Consider the following 18915-nt stretch of genomic DNA (forward strand, 5'->3'; position numbering starts at 1 on the left):
CTTTAATTAGCACTGTTGCCCCCTTGGCATCTCTAGGAGCAAATGCAAACTCTTCTGTTTACCTTTAAGCTGCAGCCTACCTTTCTAGGATTAGTGTATATTATTGCCCTTCTGATCTTTCTGTTTGCCACCTGTGGTCCTCCACCTCTCCTCTCTTTGCCTTTGCACAAAATGCTCCTCATGCTTAGAACATACTCTCACCTCACCTTGAAATTTTCTTCAAAATTCAACTACAGCATTATAGCCTATAGGAGTTTTCCCTGTATTTACTTTTTAAAATTTTTTTATAAACTTCTATGTATATGTCTTCCCCTTTTGAACATGATCCTTGAGGGTAGGTACTGATACATTTTGTTTTTAGAGGGGGGGAGGCGAGTCAATCAGGGTTAAGTCTGAGGCCAGATTTCAACTCAAGTCCTCCTGACTCCAGGGCCAGTGCTCCATTCATTGTGCCACCTAGCTGCCTCGCATATCTATATCTATACCTGTATATCTATATATCTTTGTCTATAGATATATAGACTATAGACATAGATATATATAGATATGTCTATATATCTATGTCTATAGATATATAGATATGCATAGATATAGATTTTTACAGTCCAATGCTAAGCAGCTTCTCTGACCCTGTCCAAGCCAACTGAATTCTAAAATACGGAACCAGTAGAGTGAAAAGGTTTGTCGCCAGAATCAAGGAGAGCTGGACAAGGAGTAACCAGAAAAAAAGACCACCAAACTCCTCCTCTTATTCTTGTAGTCTGACCCTTCGGTGTGGAGGAGGGGGCTGAAAGGGGTATGGAAGAAGGGGATAATCACTGCCCTTATTCCATGCGAGAGAATGAAATTTCATAGGGAAAAGGAGGTGCCGGCCTAGCCTAGCTGGCCTCTGAGACCCCTTCCTGTTTGGAATCTATGATCCTGTCTATGCCCCCACTGGGACTGATTTCTGACTCTACTAGGGAAACATGAATGAGCTTTGGATTCATGGCCATTTTGATGTTCCACTGATACCCACAAGAAATGAAAAGGAGACTTTCTGATAGCATAATTTTTGCCCCCCGTTTAAAATAAATCAGAAGCATAATGTGAGAAACACTGAGACTTAAGGACAAATGTGGCTTTTTTTCATTCTCTCTGCACTCCAGTAGACATGATGGAGAGGAAGGATGTAAGAACTTACCCACAAGAGAGAACAACAATCTATCCATCGTGAGCTCCCAGCTCCAGCAGGCTATGAAGGGAGAATAAATCCTCCGCAGTTCCTTTGGCTTGCTGTTTGGCTCTGCAGTCTGGTTTTTTATATTATTTTTAATCACTATGGACAAACAATCTATTCCATAGATAGAGCTGCCTTTTCAAATGCAAGATGAGGTTTACTTGCTTTGATTACTTTTGCAGAGAGATTCAAACCTTTCGGTAGAAGTTTCAATGTCTTTCTATAACATTTCTTGACATTTGCAGATTAAAAAAGGCAAGTCAGTCAGAGTTTTCTACTTAATAGAGTTTGCCATGGTCCTTTGTCAGGGTTTGTTTTTCATTAAGGATGCCAATGACCTGAGAAGCTTAGTTGGAGAGGCACAAAGGGCTTCTCAGGGCATTCAGGGCTTCTGGGTAGGAGAATATTGGTGGATATTTGGATATGGAGGAGGACCTTGGAAACAGTGAGAGACTCTGGGGGGCTTGGATGTCAGTGGCAATAAGGCAGAGCTATAGATTTACTTATCCAAGGAAAGAAGGGAGTGGTAAGACGTCTAAGCTTTCAGTCCAATCAGAGATAATCCTCAGTTGATTACTTCCAATTTATTCCACATGCATCTTGCTTATACATGGTCGTTTGCATATAGTCCCCATTGGACTGTGACCTTCCAGAGAGTGTGAGCTGTTTTTTGCCTTTATGACCTGAGTGCTTAGTACAAATGATAATCAACAAATGCTTTTTGATTGATCAAGTTGGTGGAGAAAGAAAGAAAACAATTGAAGAGCCTTTAGAGAGAGGATGGTGTATAGATACAAGGAGATTTACTTGAACCACATAGAGGTTTGGGACTAGAAAGGACAATTTCATCTCTCTTGAACCCTAAATTCTGTTTAATTCTTCTCCCTCTCTTTGTTTCGTACTATCATTGCCAAATCTTCTGATTAATCAATATTTCTTTTGAACTCTGTTATAGTAACACTAACAATATAGCTAATATTTATATAGCATTGACTATGTATGTGCTGAGCACAATGCTAAGCACTTTACAGATATTTTTCTCATTTCAACTCACAATCACCATGGGAGGTAGGTTTTATTATTATCCTCATTTTACAGATGAGGAAACTGAAGCAAACAGACATTGAGTGACTTACTCAGGAACACATAGATAGTAAATATCTGAAGCCAGATTTGAGCTACTCAGGTCTTCTATCCACTGGACCATCTAGCTGTCTCCATACACTGTTATTTCCATTGTTTGATCAAAACAGACATAAAAAAGGTGCTTCTCTTGCGTCCTAAAAAACCTGGGAAGAAGCCAGTGGCCATACCAGTTTGGTAGATCCCTGATGCCTGGAAGGAAGGCATTCATGCATCACAAAATGAAGATGTCTCTTATTGGGACAGTTTTCAACAAATCAATCAATAAGTATTTATTATCTATCTATTCTGTGAGAGGCACTGTCTTGGCTAATGGGATGTCCAAAAGGGCTTTATACAGTAAGAGATGAATTCTTATGGAAACCAAGGATTCCCAGAAATAGAGGTGAAGAGGGAAGGCATTCCAGGGATAGAAGATGGTGCAAAATCATGGAGTAGAAGAGGGGGTCTCATGTGTATTTAACAGCAAGTAGACCATTATGATTGGATTGTAGAGAGTGTTTGAAAAGGAGTAACGTGAAAGAAGATTCAAAATTTGGATGGGATCAGATTTTACAGAACTTTCATTACTAAGCAGTAGAATTTCTATTGACCCTAGCAGTAATACAGAATCTGTGGAATTTACTGGATGGGAAATGGGGAGGGGACTCAAAGTCTTTAGGGAAGGGAGTATTCCCTTGCTAATTGTAAAAAATTACTGCAGCTGTATTTTACCAAACCAGGAAAGCAGACTAATGCATTTTAGAAACATTAACGACAGCTTAAATTTGAGACAAAAAGGCTTTCTTGTTTTGCTAGAGTGAGGTGAGGCATAAATCAGAGCTCTGGTTCCTTTAATAAATTCCATTAGCTTAAATCTATATACAAACTTGTTTGTCAGAATAAATTCTTTTTTTTTTTTTTTGCCTCTGGCATGGTAGATTGGACGGAATGCTGCTCTTAAGGGTCAGGAAGACCTGGGTTTAAATCCCACCTCAGATGCTTAGGAGGTAGGTGACTCTGATGTACGTATGACATTCCAATTCTCTGTGCCTCAGTTTCCTCATGTATAAAATGATGGGCCTGGTTTCTAAGTGCTCTTGAAGCTTTACACATGTTATCTTATGACCATCATTGGTGGAGGGCTGGATCTTGCCGATAGCAACCACTTAACAAATGTCGATTGGATTACTGAGGAGACATCTCTTTCTTGCCCTCTTTTCTTCCCCATCTTTTCACTCCCTCCCCTTCTCTTCCCTTTTCCATTGACCACTGAGGAAATGTGGAAGACCAACATTATGCTCTCTGGGTGCAAAGCTCCAAGTCTAGGGTCTATGTCAATAGTCCTGGTTTAAGCAACCATTCTAAAATATCTCTGTGAGGCTAGGATGTTGGAAATGTGCAATAGCTATTATTTAACTAATAAATGACAAAGAAAGAAGTTGTCTAGTGAGTGGAAATTTCTGGTTAAGTGAAATGTTACTACTGTCCTCCTCTTTCTCAGCAGTTTGCCCCTCCCTTCTGTGTTTCAATACCTCTCTTGCCAATTGACACGAACAGACTAGCACAAACCATCTTGGACAAACTTTGTTCTGTAGATCTGGGTTCTAATACTATCTATGATATTGACTACCCATGTGGCCATACTATGGAATCTCTCTGAGGCTCAGTTTTTTTCATTAAAAAAATGGGGATAGTAATTTCTGTGCTCCATGTCACCGGAGAATTGTGAGTCTAAAATATGATGTGAACAGAGTGGTCTGAAAACTTTACAGCACTTTATTAATGGAAGTTATTGATGTCACACCTAGTATCTGAGGAGGGTTCAGACTCCAAGTATGCTACCTGGCTGCCTCCTTGCTTCTGCCTTGATCCTTATCCAAATGCTCTCTCTTGCTTGTCTTTCCTACTCCCCACCACCCAGACTCCCACCCTCTATGAATATATCATCTTGATATTCAGCAAGGTGGCCAAGCAGACAGATCCCTGGGCCTGGAATCAGGAAGACCTGACTTCAGATCCAGCTTCAGACACTTACTAGCTGTGTGACTCGAGGCAGGTCACTTAACCTCTACCTGCTTCAGTTTTCTCCTCTGTAAAATGAGGATAATAATAGGATCTACCTTCCAGAGTTAGTGTGAGGATCAAATGAGATAATGTTTGTAAATTACTTTGCAATCCTGAGAACCATGGAAATGCTAGCTACTAGCTATCATATACACTGTAATTCCATTAATTCTTTAATAACTCATTTTCCTTTTGAAAGGAACTTCCCAAGGCTTGTCCACTGTGACAGCCACCAGTTTTAACTTGTGTTTCATGTAGCAACAAATAATATAATTAAAAGGAATCTTTAGAACCACAAGAAAGAGGAACTAACAGTCCTCACACAAGGGGGCAAATTTGACTTCATAGGCATCACTGAAACTTGGTGGGATGAAACTTATGAGTGGATCATGGTTCTTGATGGATACAGCTTATTCAAAAGAAACAGGTTTAATTAAAGGGAGGGAGGGAATCATTACATAGCAAGATATACTCATGAGGACATCTAGGAATCAGTAGGTGGGAGGTATGGTTGAGAGTGTTTGGCTGAGAAGTGATTTTTGTCATTGAAGTGTACTCTAGACCATCTGGTTAGAAAGAAGAAATAGACAGGGAGTTGGGAGACTGATCACAAGCTTGGCAAAGAAGCATGATATTGCTGTGATAGTAGATTTGAATTATCCTCGAGAGATCTGAGGCTCTCTCTTTCCTCAAAACAGAGTGGATAATAGCTTTCTGACTTGGATTAGTGAATATATCATCTTTCAAAAAGAGGAAGAATCAAGAAGGGGAATTTTATTCTGGATCTGATTTTGACCAATAAAGAGGATCCACTTTCTGAATTCCAAATGATAGAAAACTTGAAGACATGATGATAATGGACAGCAAGGAGAAGGCAAAACTGCTCAACTCTGATTTTGCTTCTGTCTTTTCTTCTGAGGAAAATGATCATTAAAAAGAAGTTTGAAATCAAAGATAAGAAAGAAGATAGTAAGACTGAACTTAACTAGTTTGTATTGATTCAAGCTCCCAGGACCAACTGAGCTACATCCTAAAGTACCACAAGAAATGGCAGGTGTGATCTTTAAGATACCCTGTAGAATGAGAGAAGTGCCAATGTTTACCTGATTTTCAAAAACGGGAAGAGGTTAGAGTTTGTAAGCCACAGGCTGCTGGGATTGACTTTAATTCTTCAAAGAATTCCACAAAGCATTATTAAACTATTATGTGTGTGTGTGTTTATATATAATATATTTACATACATAATTATATCATAAATAATTATTATTAAATTATAGTATATGAGTAATTAAAAAGGAAAATGGTGATCCCATAAAAGGCAGCATCAAAAGCAAGTCTTGTCTGACAAACTTCATTTCCTTTTCTGACTGATAGATAAGGGGGATGCAGTAGATAGAGTGTGCCTGGATTTCAGCAAAGAATTTGTCAAAGTCTCTCATGTAATCCTTTTGGTCAAGACGGAAAAAGGAAAGGAAGTAGGATTCAAACTCATTGAACGCCTCATCCCAAAAAGTGGTCATTAGTAGGTTGATGTCAGTCTGGAAGGTTTTTAGGTGGAGTACCCTGGACATTAATCTTTGCCCTTGTCTGGTTTAATGTTTATATCCATGCTGGATAAAAGATCAAATTTAAATTCATCACATTTGCAAATAACACAAAGCTGGGAGGGACAGCTGAAAAATATAGATTTCCAGTAGACTTCAAAAGTACCTTAGTAGGCAAGAATCATAAGCTGAATCAAATAAAAAGAAACTTAATAGAAATGCATTTCAAATTCTACACTTGGGTTCAAATGATCAGTTTTGCTGGCACAGGATGGGGGAGGTGTGACTAGATAGTTCATTGAAAAAGATCTGGTGACTTAAGTGGACTGTAAGCTCAAAATGAGAACCACATGACATGAAAGTAAAAAAAAAAAAAGATAATGTCTTTGCAGGCTGCATTAAAGAAGAAAACAATTCAGAGTGAGAAGGGAATAGACTCCATGTACTTTGTGCTGGTCAGACCACATCTAGAGTATTGTGTCTGAACACAATCTGAACACAATTCTAGACTCCACATTTTATGAAGGACATGCTAAACTAGAGAGTTTCCATAGGAAGGTCAGTTAAATGGTACAGTGGATAGAATGCTGGGCCTGGAGTCAGGAAGATTCATCTTCCCGCATTCAAATCTGTACTCAGATACTTACTGTCTGTGTGACTCACACACCCACCCCCCCATTTGCCTCAGTTTCCTTATCTGTAAAATGAGCTGGAGAAGGAATTGGCAAGCTACTCCAGTATCTTTGCCAAAAAAACCCCAAATGGGGTCATGAAGAGTTGGACACAACTGAACAACAATTCCATAGGAAAGTGAGAGAATTGTGAGAGAAGTGGAGATTATTCCATATAGGAATCAGAACTAGGGACATTTAACCTGGAGAAGAGAAAATAGGTTTTGTTGGATGCTCGAAAGACTGTCCTGAGAAAGAGATATGGTGAATAGAGCACTGGGCCATGGACTCAGGAGGATCTGAGTTCAAATCTGACTTCAGACAGTTGGCACTTACTAGCTGTGTGACCCTAGGCAAGGCATCCAATTGCCTCGCCAAGAAAACAAAACAAAACAAGAAATATGGCTTGTTAATGGTTGGTTGGTTATTGTCCTTCATTCTCGAAGAGGACCAAAATGACATCACCATGATAAACTCAAGTTTCAATGTGTCTGACTGTGGCTGATCAGACCAAAATGAGCTCAGAATGCTCTACCACAGGTTGGGCACAGATAGTCCATGTGAGCATTTCGGGAGGATACTCCAAATTTGTGCATCCTATGTTTACTTTGCGCTGTCTCAATTCTGCTTTGCTCATAGATGTGGGCATGTCTTTCTGATGTGGGCATGCAATGCTGAGTGGTCCTGTGCCAGTGTCTCCCATGTCCCACAATCAAATCCAAAGTTCTTGAGAGAGACCTTGAGAGTTTCCCTGTATGTCTTCTTCTGACTACCATGTGATCACCTGCTCCATGTGAGTTCTCCATAAAATAGTCTTTTTGGCAAGCTTACATTTTGCATTCGAACATTGTGGCCAGTCCATCAGAGTTGCGTTCTCTGAAGCATAGTCTGAATGCCTGGAAGTTTAGCTCGAGCAAGGACTTCAGCATCTGGTACCTTAAACTGCCAGGTGATCTTCAGAATCTTCCTAAGACAGTTCAAATGGAGGAGATTCAGTTTCCTGGTATGGTGTTGGTAGACTGTCCATGTTTCACAGGCATACAACAATGAAGTCAGAACAATGGCTCTGTAGACTTTCAGTGTGGTAGTCAGTCTAATACCTCTTCTCTCCCAAACTTTTCTTCTGAGCCTTCCAAATACTGAGCTAGCTTTGGCAATGCAAGCATCAACATCATTGTCAATATGTGCATCCCCAGAAAGTACGCTACCAAGGTAAGTGAACTTATCCACAGCATTCAGAGCTTCTCCATTTGCTGTAACCAATGGTTCCACATATGGATGGTGTGCTGGTGGCTGATGGAGCACCTATGTTTTCTTGCTGACTAAAAGTTTCCAGGTTATATGGCAAGAAGAGGTTGTCCCCCAGGAGTCCATCTCTATAAAGATAAAGGGAATAGATTGTCCTGAGACAATCGTAGGGGGAGTCTCTCTTCCTTAATAGGCTGATCCTTCACCTGGAAGATGGTCATCTACCTGGAGCCAGTGTGGCTTCAGAAAGGGCAGAGTAACAGTTGATATGGTGTTTGCTGCCCAACGATTCCAGGAGAAATGTCAGGAGCAGAACAGAGGTCTGCACGCAACTTTTGTAGATCTGACCAAGGCCTTTGGCATTGTTAGTTGTTAGGGCTTACGGAAAACTATACCAAAATTTGGTTGCCTGGAGAAGTTCATCAGTATTGTACATCAATTTCATGATGGCATGTTTGCCCGGGTTCTGGATAATAGACAAAGCTCTTGTGCCTTCCCAGTCACCAATGAAATGAAACAGGGCTGTGTGCTTGCTCCCATGCTTTTTAGCATGATGTTTTCAGCCATGTTGACAAATGCTTTCAGTGAGGATGAACCACCAAGGTCAGCTACTGTACTGATGGCAAGTTCTTCTATTTGAAAAGACTACAAGCCAAGATCAAAGCGGAGGGAGTGTTGGTGCATGATTTTCTGTTTGCAGATGATTGTGCACTCAGTGTAGCCTCTGAAGCTGAGATGAAACAAAGTATGGATCAATTCTCTGCTGCCTGTGCTAATTTTGGCCTAATAATTAATAGTAAGAAAACAAAGGTGCTCCAAGGTTTGTTATGCTTGATTCCTCAAAGAAGAATAAGAAACAACAGGTTGAAATGATAGAAAGTCAGATTCCAGCTTAATATAAAGAAAAATTTACTTAATAATTATAGTTGTCCAAAAGCAAAATGTATTGTCTTAGGATGTATGAAGGTTCCCATTTTTTTGGAGCTTTTCAAGTGGAAGGAAGATGAATGACCATTTGTTAGGGGTGTCGTTGGCTATGGACTAGATTAGATTGTACTCGAGGTTCCTTGCAACTCTGATACAATGGGTAAGTTGTGTAAGGACACAACTTAATAGCCACCAGGCTATTTTATAGTCAGTGCAATGATTGGTATTTATAATGAACTCAGAATCATAGAATTAAAGAGTTGGAAGAGATATCAGCAGTTACCTAGTTCAACCCATCCATCAGGGAGAAAAGATCCCCATTCTAACATGCCCAACAAATGGACATCCAGTCTCTGCTTGACGGCCTCTAAGGAGGGGGGATGCACATCCTCTCAGGGCAGCAGCGCATTCTTTTTTTGGACAACTCTAATTGTAAGAGTCGATTATGCTGCTGAGTCATCAATAGAAAGTTAATAAGGTTCAGCACTCTCTGTTTCAGTGGGTGTGGTCGTGAGGAACATATTAAAGAAAGATTTCCCCCAAAAATGTTTAAAATAAAACAAGTTTGGAAAATGAAAGAGGATAAGCTTCAGTTATCTGGAAAATTCACTTATGGGGTACCTCAAGGACAGATGTTTATATAATCCATCCAAAAGTCCAATGCAATGTTTGTATCCCCCCTAAAGACTTCATCTATGAGCCACTGGAGTGAATATGGAGGACATTCACTGAGTGAACCAAGGTTTTCCATCTTTCAGTAAAGGGAATCAGAAAAAAATAAATCTGTTTCCTTTGATATTCACACATTTATTCATAATCAAATATTGAGATGAATAGTACATTGTTTCCACAAAGGTCAACATTTTCATTTCTTTAGAAAATCATATTTGGGTATATAAATAAATTCAGTTGTATGTGCCAGACCCAAATGAACCCATCCAGAAAGCCTGGGCAAAGCACCATCAAGGGGTGGCCACATAGAGGGATTTTAAGGCTATTGGAAAGTCATGCCAGGCATATCTCCTCATCACAAGAACACTGGGTAGGAACCTCAATTTTCTCCTCCACATCCTCAGACTTTAGCTCCAATCTTGATGGTGCCATGGCAAAATGGGCATCAGAATCTGTCCCAGAGGGAAAAGAAGAGATTTGGAACTTAGAAGGCAGAGTAGAAAGAACTATGGCTCTGGAATCAGGAGATAATGACCTTGGGCAAGTTACTTCTTTTTGTATCAGTTTGCTCATCTGTAAAATGAGGATAATAATAGCACTTACCTCCCAGGGTTGCTGTGTAGGTCAACTGAGATAATTGTGAAGCACATAGTCTGGAATATAGTAAGTGCTATATAATATAGTTACTATTTATTATTATTATTGTTATTGCCTCCCTGGGCTCAGTTTCCTCATCTGTAAACTGAGGGGGTTGGATAAAAAGACCCTTGCTTTCCCTTCCGGATTTAGGTGTAGAGTCCTGTGACCTCCAATGCAATGCTCAAAGACAATAAATGGACCAGACTGATTAAAACCAACTCAGGCAGAGAAAAGGGGAATGAGGATTCCCTTATCTCAAAACCTGACAAAGTCATCCAGAGGAACTCAAACAACACTGAAACATTTAATGTAGATTCTAAATCAAGCCAGCCCCCACCCCCACCCCCAGGGAACATCACTGCCTTTACTATAATGTTATTCCTCAGATACATCTGCCTTGGAATGTGCTTAACAAGGCTATTTAAATCATTTCTCCTTGAGATTTAAAATCTTTGGGTTATGTGACAGCATAGCTCAAGGTGTTCATATGGACACATCTCCTTAACAGTGCCCGAGTAGGGTAGGCACCCCCAAAGTTTCCTGCTTTTGTTCGTTGAGAGGAAAAGGCAAAGGAGTATGTGAAACCTCTGCCCTCCCTCCTCACCACCACCCAGGTCTCATATAAAGGGCACCTAGGGAATGAAGTGGAGAATCTTTGGCAAAAATATCCTTCTCATAGATGTCCCCAAATTTTCATTTTATAATGTCTCTCCAGCTAAAATTCTTTCAAGTAGAGATTTATATATTAATAATCTTGTCTTTCAAACTACAACTGTCCCTTGAAGAAGAACCCTGACTCTGGAGTCCAAGAACTTGTGTTTTGGGAACTATCCCTAGGGCTATCTACCTGTAAGATCTTGGAAAAGTAATTCTCAATTTTCAAGAGTCTCAGTTTCCTTATCTGTAAAATGGAGTAAGAATATTATATGGCCTCTGAGTCTGCTTCTTGCTCTAGTTTCAGGAACCCATGTAATTAATATATCTGATTAAAATATTCCACATTTGTATGATTTAGAGGGCTTGGGTATTGGTGTGAAACAGAGGCTGGCGTGGGCAAAGCAGGGATAGGCATCACGAAGACACTGAACTCTGGGAAAGGGAGAGCACCAATAGATGGGGAATTGGAGAAGAATGGGAGGTGGGACAGTAGTTTGTTAATTGCCTCCTTTGAACATTCTGGCCAGGTGTCTGGTTCCTAATCTATCTTGTAAACCCTCCAGCCAAGGGTCCAAACTGGCCCACAAGAGATTGTTAAATTTTCAATGTATGTATGCTTTGGATATCATCAAGTTCTACAAACCAAGGCTCAATTTATTGCTTTATTAATTGTCTAGACTTAAGAAAGTGATGCAGAAAATGTTGATAATACAGATTAAATTTAAAAGGATGTCTTGTGCACATCCCAAATCTGATTGTTAAATATTTACCTATACACTCCTGATCCTGAACATGTGTCTCAGAATCGGGCAGACAATGTCTCCTGCTCTGCAGGGAGGCTCATTTATTAGTGGTAATATCTATTCTTCTGGCTGCTCTTGTTGTGATACCTGGGCATAAGGTAGTCTCCCCATTTGGTCCCTGTTCTCGATAAAGAAAAGTGAACAATGTTGTTTCCTTAGAACACTAGGGATACTTACCAGCTGGAAGGCAATGAAAGTCAACAAGGGTGGTGATGGTTTGGCCCACTCTGCAGCCCTTCCAACACCTCAACACTGGCTGCACGGATGAGCATGAGGAATTTTCTCCTTGAAGGTAAATTGTTTTCTCAAGTCTCATGAACTGGTGTTGAAAGGAACAAGCTGAAATTAAACCATCAATGAATTGTAGAGATTTTTTTCATTTTCCCTTCCTTACCTGCTCCTGTCTCTCTGCCTACCTGTCCTTTGATGTGATTGCAAAAGCCACAGTAGCAGAACCCTGGGCCTCCATGGGCACAGCCTTTATACTTATAACCAGTCCAAAGTTGGACCCTGTACTCCATGACACCTCAAACTCAACCAGGTTGGAGCATGGGCTAGACTACCTTTGCAAAGTACTGTCTGCCTTCCTTGGTCTCAGGAAAGGTCACTCTGCTCCTGTGCTTGCTAGCCAAAGAAGCCTGATACATGCATAACATTCCTCCACTTGGGGTGGAAGAAGGAGGGGCAGTAGTTGTACATGCAAAGGGCTTTATGATTTTAAAGGAATATTGTTTTTATAACAATAACTATCATGAGCATAATGTTTTAAAGTTGAAGTGTTTTATAGACATGATCTCATTTGATCCTCACCACTATTATCCCTAGTTTACAGATGAAAAAAGCCGAGCCCAAGTGCAGTTAAGTGATTTGCCCAGGACACAATGTTAGTCTTTTTTTTTTAAGGTAGGATTTGAACTCAGGTCTTCCTCCAAGTCAAATATTCTATCCACTGTGCCACCTAATTACCTTTCATTGTGAGAACAAGTGTAGTGTTCTGGAAAGATAACTGGATTTTGAATCAGAAAACCTGAATCTGAAACACTGCCACTTGCTCAGTGGCTCTTTACTGTTCTTTGCTTAAAATGATGGGATTGGACAAGTTCCTTCACAAGGTTCTTTATGATAATAGTAGTAGAAGTGGAAGTTAATGATTGATAGTCAGCATTAAAGCTTGCAAAACGCTTTTGTGTATTGTCTCATTTGATTTTCCCAACGACTTTGGAAGGTAGGTGCTATTATCACCATTTTACAGATGAGAAAGCTGAGGCTGAGTGAGTTTAATTGGCAGAAAGAAACTATTATTATTATTATTATATAATATTTATATGGTGCTTCAATATTGCAAAGCAATAATACATACATCATATCATATATACACATGTGTATATATAATATGTAATATATGATGTTACGTATAATAATATGCAATATAGTATACAAACATACATATGTTATATATACCATAATATGCATTATACATAGCATATATAATGTTATATATACAATATATAACATCTACACTACACGTAATATATATAATTATATATACATAGTGTATGAATTCTCGTTACTTTTAAGCACTTGGCAAACCTTAAGTATTGATCATTGCTATAATAATAACGTGCATTTATACAGTGTTTTAATTTATGTTAAGCTGTCTTTTGGCACATTACATATATCATCGCATTTGATCTTCCCAACAATCCCATTATTATGATTCCCATTTTACAGATAAGAAAACTATGGCTAAATGAGTTTTTAGGAACTTGCCCAGGGACACACAGCTAGTAAGTATCTGAGGAGAGATTTGAACTCAGGTCTTCCTGATTCTATATCTGATATCCTATAAAATTGGCAGAGAGAAACTATACTATTATCATGAATATTGTTCATTATTTTATTGTAATATAACTAATTATTGTTAATATTAGCTAATATTTATTTATGGTGCTTTAGGGATTGCAAAGCAATATCTAATTATACACATATATACATATGTATAAAATCTCACTATTAAAATACTTAACACCTTTAAATAATACCAATGATTACCATAATAAGAAACATTTATATAGTGGTTAAATATATCTCTCTTTGAGTGCTTTCCATCTTTTATTTCATTTGATCCTCCCAATGGCTCTGAGAGGTAAGATTATTAACCTCATTTTATAGGTGAGGAAACTGGCTGAGAGAGATTGGTGCCTTGCCCAGGGTCACAAGCTAGTTAAGTGTCCAAGGAGGGATCCAACCCAGGTCTTCCAGTGACTCTGTATCATGCTCATAATTCATTAGACCAGTTCTATGCAAGGTATAGTACTAAGCGTTGGCATGCAATTTTTAAAAAAATGACAGTCTAGGCTCCCAAGGAGCTTACAGAGAACTGTGCTGGGAAGATAATTTTGACAGTGGTGCATAAAATGGATTAGAAGAAATTGAAGGCGAGGAGGAGAGACTGATTGATTAGGAGGCTTGGCCAAGAGTGCAAATAAAAGGGAAGGAAAGGCTGCACTAAGGTGATCACAGTGGGAAGGACAAGGAGGGGGAGGCAGCTAGAGATAATGGGACAGTCAAGTACATGAGATCTGTCAATTGATTGGTTGTGGGATCAATGCAGACAAGAGAACTCCAAGGCAACTCCTTTTGCCTTAATCACAAATTATCTGCTATTGTTGTTTTTAAAAAGGGCTTTCTCTTTTCTATGTGCCTGCCTGCTGAGACTGTAAGCCTCTTAGCAAGGGACATATCTGATACCTCTTTGCATCCTCACAGTCTCTAATATGTCATTTTTTAAAATTGGACTTCTGATTTCATTGTTATAGGGAATTCATGGTGAGAAGACTCGAACAGTTTTGTGGGCGTTAAGTTCAGTCACATCCAACCCTTCGTGACCCCTTTTGGGATTTTGTTTTGTTGGCAAAGATAATAAAGTGATTTGCCATTTCCTTCTCCAATTCAATTTACCGATGAGGAAACTGAGGCAGACAGGGTTAAGTGGCTTGCCCAGGGTCAAACAGCTAGTAAATGTCTGAGGCTGGATTTGAGCTCAAGGAGATGGATCTTCCTGACTGTAAGCCTGGCACTCTATCCACTGTACCACCTAGCTACTCAATGAATTGATAAACATTTATTAAGTGCACTAAGAGGCTGTCACTTTTCTAGAAATGTAACTCTAGAGCAAGAGCTAGAAGGTACCTCAGAAACTATCTAATCCCAACTCTCTTCTGTTACAAACAAAGTTCATGGAAGTTAGATGACATTCTCCTGGGTCAAACATGAAGAAAGTGCCAAGAGTCGAATTTAAACCCAGCTCCTCTAATTCTAATGTCTCCCTATGTTTCAGAGGGACACGAACTCAGGTTTTCCTGCTTCTGAGGTCAGCTTTCTCTCATACATCATGCTGCACGCAGTACAACTCAGTAAATATTTGTCAAATGAACAATGAATGGATGCTGTGCCCCTCTGACCTCTGAAATTTGATGAGTTTAAGAATTCCATCCATGAGCATTTCTAGAGCTCTCTTTGGATCCTAGTATGAAAGGAATAAATGATAATGCAAACAGTAGTAGAAGCAGGGAGAAGTTGGGGGAAGATGGCCTTGGAATTAGGAAACCTGTGTTCGAGTCCCTCTGCTGACACATATCAACCATGTGATCTTGAGAGAATCATTCACTCCCAGTATCCTAATCAACTCTCTAAGAGCTGATGTCTCTCGAGCTAGATTGCTTTCTCCAGAAAATGGGAATGATGACAGCACCTACTTTGCCAGTGGTCATAGCAAATGAACCTTAGTGTTCTGTGTATACGTTAGCTATTATCATTGCTGTTCTAGCATTAATTCATTCATTTGTTATTTATTTCAGGTTGCAGAGAAGGTACCAATTTGGATTGGTAGAGAAAGTTCTTTTCCTGCCACTCTTTCCACAATAAAACTGTAAGAATGAACCAAAAGACATTATAGCAATATGCACATTTTCATTATACTTTAAGCCTTCCTAACAACGACCCTTTGAAGTAAGTAGTGCAAAGGTCATTACCCACTTTTTAGACACTGTACGTCAAATTGGGGCATCTTGTCTACTACCAAGTTGCAGCTAGGCCAAGACAACCTGGATTTAGGAATAAGCATGGACTCTGGGTGGAGTATGTCTGAGTGAGTGTGTGTGTGTGTGTGTGTGTGTGTGTGTGTGTGTGTGTGTGATATATGGGGGTATTTGATAGAATGCTATCATTAACTAAAATATCACCATTTCTTATGGCTCATGCTTCTTCCCTCCATCTGCATAAACAACAAAAAGTTCACTGGAGTTTCTTCATGCCACTTGAGCAAGAATTCATGGCACCATGTGAGGAAACTGACACATCTAGAGAGTATATTGGGTTTCCAATCAGAGAACCTAATAGTACCACTTACAGCCATGGGACTTTGGACAAGTCACCATTTCTTTGGACCTCTGTCTCTTCATCTATAAAACGGACTGAATGATCTCCAAGATTCTTGCCATCTCTAAATACATGATCTTATGAATGCTCCATGGGGAGACTGGAGATAACACAATTTTTATTTTCAAAGATCTATCATTATGGAAGAGCCAAGTGTGGTGGGTCAACCATGTATGGAGAGACTTTGTAACTGCTTACAGTACATTAGAGTTCTATTTTCCGTGAATCAGAGAATCCTAGGAAGGAACTATAAGATAAAAACTGATCTAGCCGCCTAACATCTGGCGAATGTCTAAACTACCAAGACAGATGGTTGTCTATTCTCCTCTTTAAGATCTCCAAGGAAAGAAACTCCTTAATTGGATATTATAAAATTTCCTTCTTTGAGGAAGATAATGTCATAAAATTATAATATATAAGGCAATATTATGTGTCTGTGAATCTCAGTTGTGTTAAAAGCTATTTTTTTCACTTTACGCTGGGACCCAAGGAATATCTTCATACCTCTGGAGCAGGAGTCATCTGTCAGAACCCAAGATCAAGCAAAGCTCACAGCATCTTTAGCTATGTAGCCACTGGGCATCTGGAATTCTTGAATGGTTTCTGCATTTGCTTGTCCACAGAGGCCAAGTGTTTTTCCAATCATCCAGAAAGAAATATGAACCTAATAACAATTTATGAAGAAGAGGTCACATTAATGGAGAATGGGGAGGCAGAGTGAGGAAAGAAATAAAGGACATTGTCTGTCTGTCTAGTACAGAGGCAGTGACTGGTAAAAGTTTCCCAACCAGATGCATCATCCTTAATATCCTTTGATCAGAAGGGGATGCATCTGATTACCTTATGCAGCTGAATAATCCAAGCTGACATCAACACCTCTCAGGTCATGTCAGCTGACATGGAGGTGAGTGGGGGGGGTGGGGCAGAAACTATAGGACTGGGGTAAAGGCAGAGTTCACCATTCACACCCTTTCCTAAGTAAGAAGGTTTCATAGCAGAGTACCTTCCTAGAGACCAAGGGGCAGAATTTGCTTATTATTTCAGGTGAAAATGCTAGCCAAAAAAAGGACAAAGATACCTTGCATGTTTTCCCATCATAATAAAGTTTTTCAATACCATGCTCTGGTGCAGAAAGAGAGAATCCTTGACTTTCATTCTTGATAGACACAAATGACTCTAAAAGATTAAAAGAGAAATTCAACGTGATCTTTAATAAGAAGGAAAATTTTATCCTTCAATTCAGAAAGAAGTAATAGTTAAATCAAGGTGCGAGACCTAAAACCAGCACAGCATTTTATGTATAATGAATGCTTAATAAATCTTTGTTGAGTTGATTTGAAAAGCTGAGTTTAAATTAACTGGATTTGGATTTTCTTTTTTTTTTTTTTTTAAAGCAAATAGCTCAAGGCATTTTGTGGCTTCAGATTACATACTCATTTAAATTCAGCTGAGGTCTTTGCTGTGCTAAGGAATGGAAAGAAATACCAAGAATCATGGATTATATTAGTGAGAACCTTAAGCCCGACCAACTCAGTTCCTTTCTCAAAATCTCCCAGGAGGTCCCCTCATGACCTCCTGTATCAAAATCGAAGCAATGGGCAGGCTACTTTGGCTGAGGTCATTTGTATTAATTGGAGGAACTGAAGGACTAGGGGGCTCGGCTTCCAGGCATGAGAGATGGCCATGAATCACTAGATAGATCTAGGGCTGGGAGGGACCTTCAAAGGGACCATCACTTTACAGATGAGGAAACTGAGGTGAATCAGAAGCTCTTACCACCAGGTTATGTCATGGTCTTGGCTGGCATGTTTCTCCTTTTTTAATAAACAGAAGAGAAAAACAAGAAGAAAAAAATAAAAGAGGACAATACCCATCACTGCCAGAGAGAAAGATGCTTCCATTCAGGGGAATCTCTTTGCTGTCCACCTGAAGCCAAAGGTTTCCTTTAGCAAGATACATGTCAATGTCACTTTGGAAAAAGATAGAGGGGAAAAAGAAGGAGATAGAGGTGAAAAAAGAGAAGGAGAGAGAGGGATGAGTTGGACTGTTTAAACATTTGCTAACAAGAAAATGAGTCCATGCTCCTAGTTCATCACTGGGTGTTTTTAAAATGGTGCTCAGCATATGCCATAAGGTAATTGTAATAGAAGGAACATACGCATTTGAGCAGCATATGGAAAATTTAGCCCATCAGAATTTCCAAGCAGATGATTTAATAAGCTGTTTTCACATTTGCAGAGACATATGAAGTTATAATTCTCTCTCCATTTCTCAGGACAAACCAAGACCACTCTCAAATGACTATAGCGACCTTCTGTTAGTAAAGCAGCTCTTCCCAGAAGCTTTGGAATGACTTACTGATTGGCCCGTTTGACATTGATGGCCCTTTGGTCAGCAGATTCTTCAGCTGTTTTTATCAACACCAGGAACCTCAGTTCAGAGCTAGCATCCTGGGTTAGGATGTGAAAGCAGTTGGCAAGCAAGGGATAGCTGTACTGGATTCCACTGAAGGTGGTGATCTTCTCTTGATTAACTGAGCAGTCAGCTAAGGGAAAAAGTGAAAATTGGTTCATTTAGGACCATAGCATTTGGACCTGGAAGAGACGTTAAATTCCAGGTAGCCCAATTCCCCCATTTTGTGGTGAAGGACAAGAGTCAGCGATATAGTACGGTAGATAAGACTGCAAGATACAATGTGAACAGGGCTGGATAGGGGGTCAGAGGATGGCTTCTACTAGCTGTGTGACTTTGGGCATTTTCCTGGTCCTTAGTTCCTTCTTGTGTAAGATGAGGGAGACATCACTTCAAAGGTCCCTACCAACTCTAAGCCTATGGTTGTATAAAATAATTTGAGGAGGAAAAAGATGCTGTCAACGAAGGGAGTCAAGAAAGGTGTCCCATAGAAG

General features: G+C 39.6%; 1 protein-coding gene across 1 annotated transcript in view; it reads right to left on the minus strand.

Moving 5' to 3' along the window:
- Positions 1-9640: 9640 nt before the first annotated feature.
- LOC140529886 (vitellogenin-2-like) overlaps positions 9641-18915 on the minus strand; it is a 63001-nt gene continuing 53726 nt past the window's right edge. Inside the window, 6 exon segments of the mRNA XM_072648880.1 lie at positions 9641-9922; positions 11747-11908; positions 16514-16673; positions 17088-17185; positions 17875-17978; positions 18368-18554. Coding sequence (XP_072504981.1) covers positions 9804-9922; positions 11747-11908; positions 16514-16673; positions 17088-17185; positions 17875-17978; positions 18368-18554 — 830 coding nt within the window. The 3' untranslated portion in view covers positions 9641-9803.

Source organism: Notamacropus eugenii, chromosome 2 (genome assembly GCF_028372415.1).
Source record: "Notamacropus eugenii isolate mMacEug1 chromosome 2, mMacEug1.pri_v2, whole genome shotgun sequence".
Lineage (NCBI taxonomy): Eukaryota > Metazoa > Chordata > Mammalia > Diprotodontia > Macropodidae > Notamacropus > Notamacropus eugenii.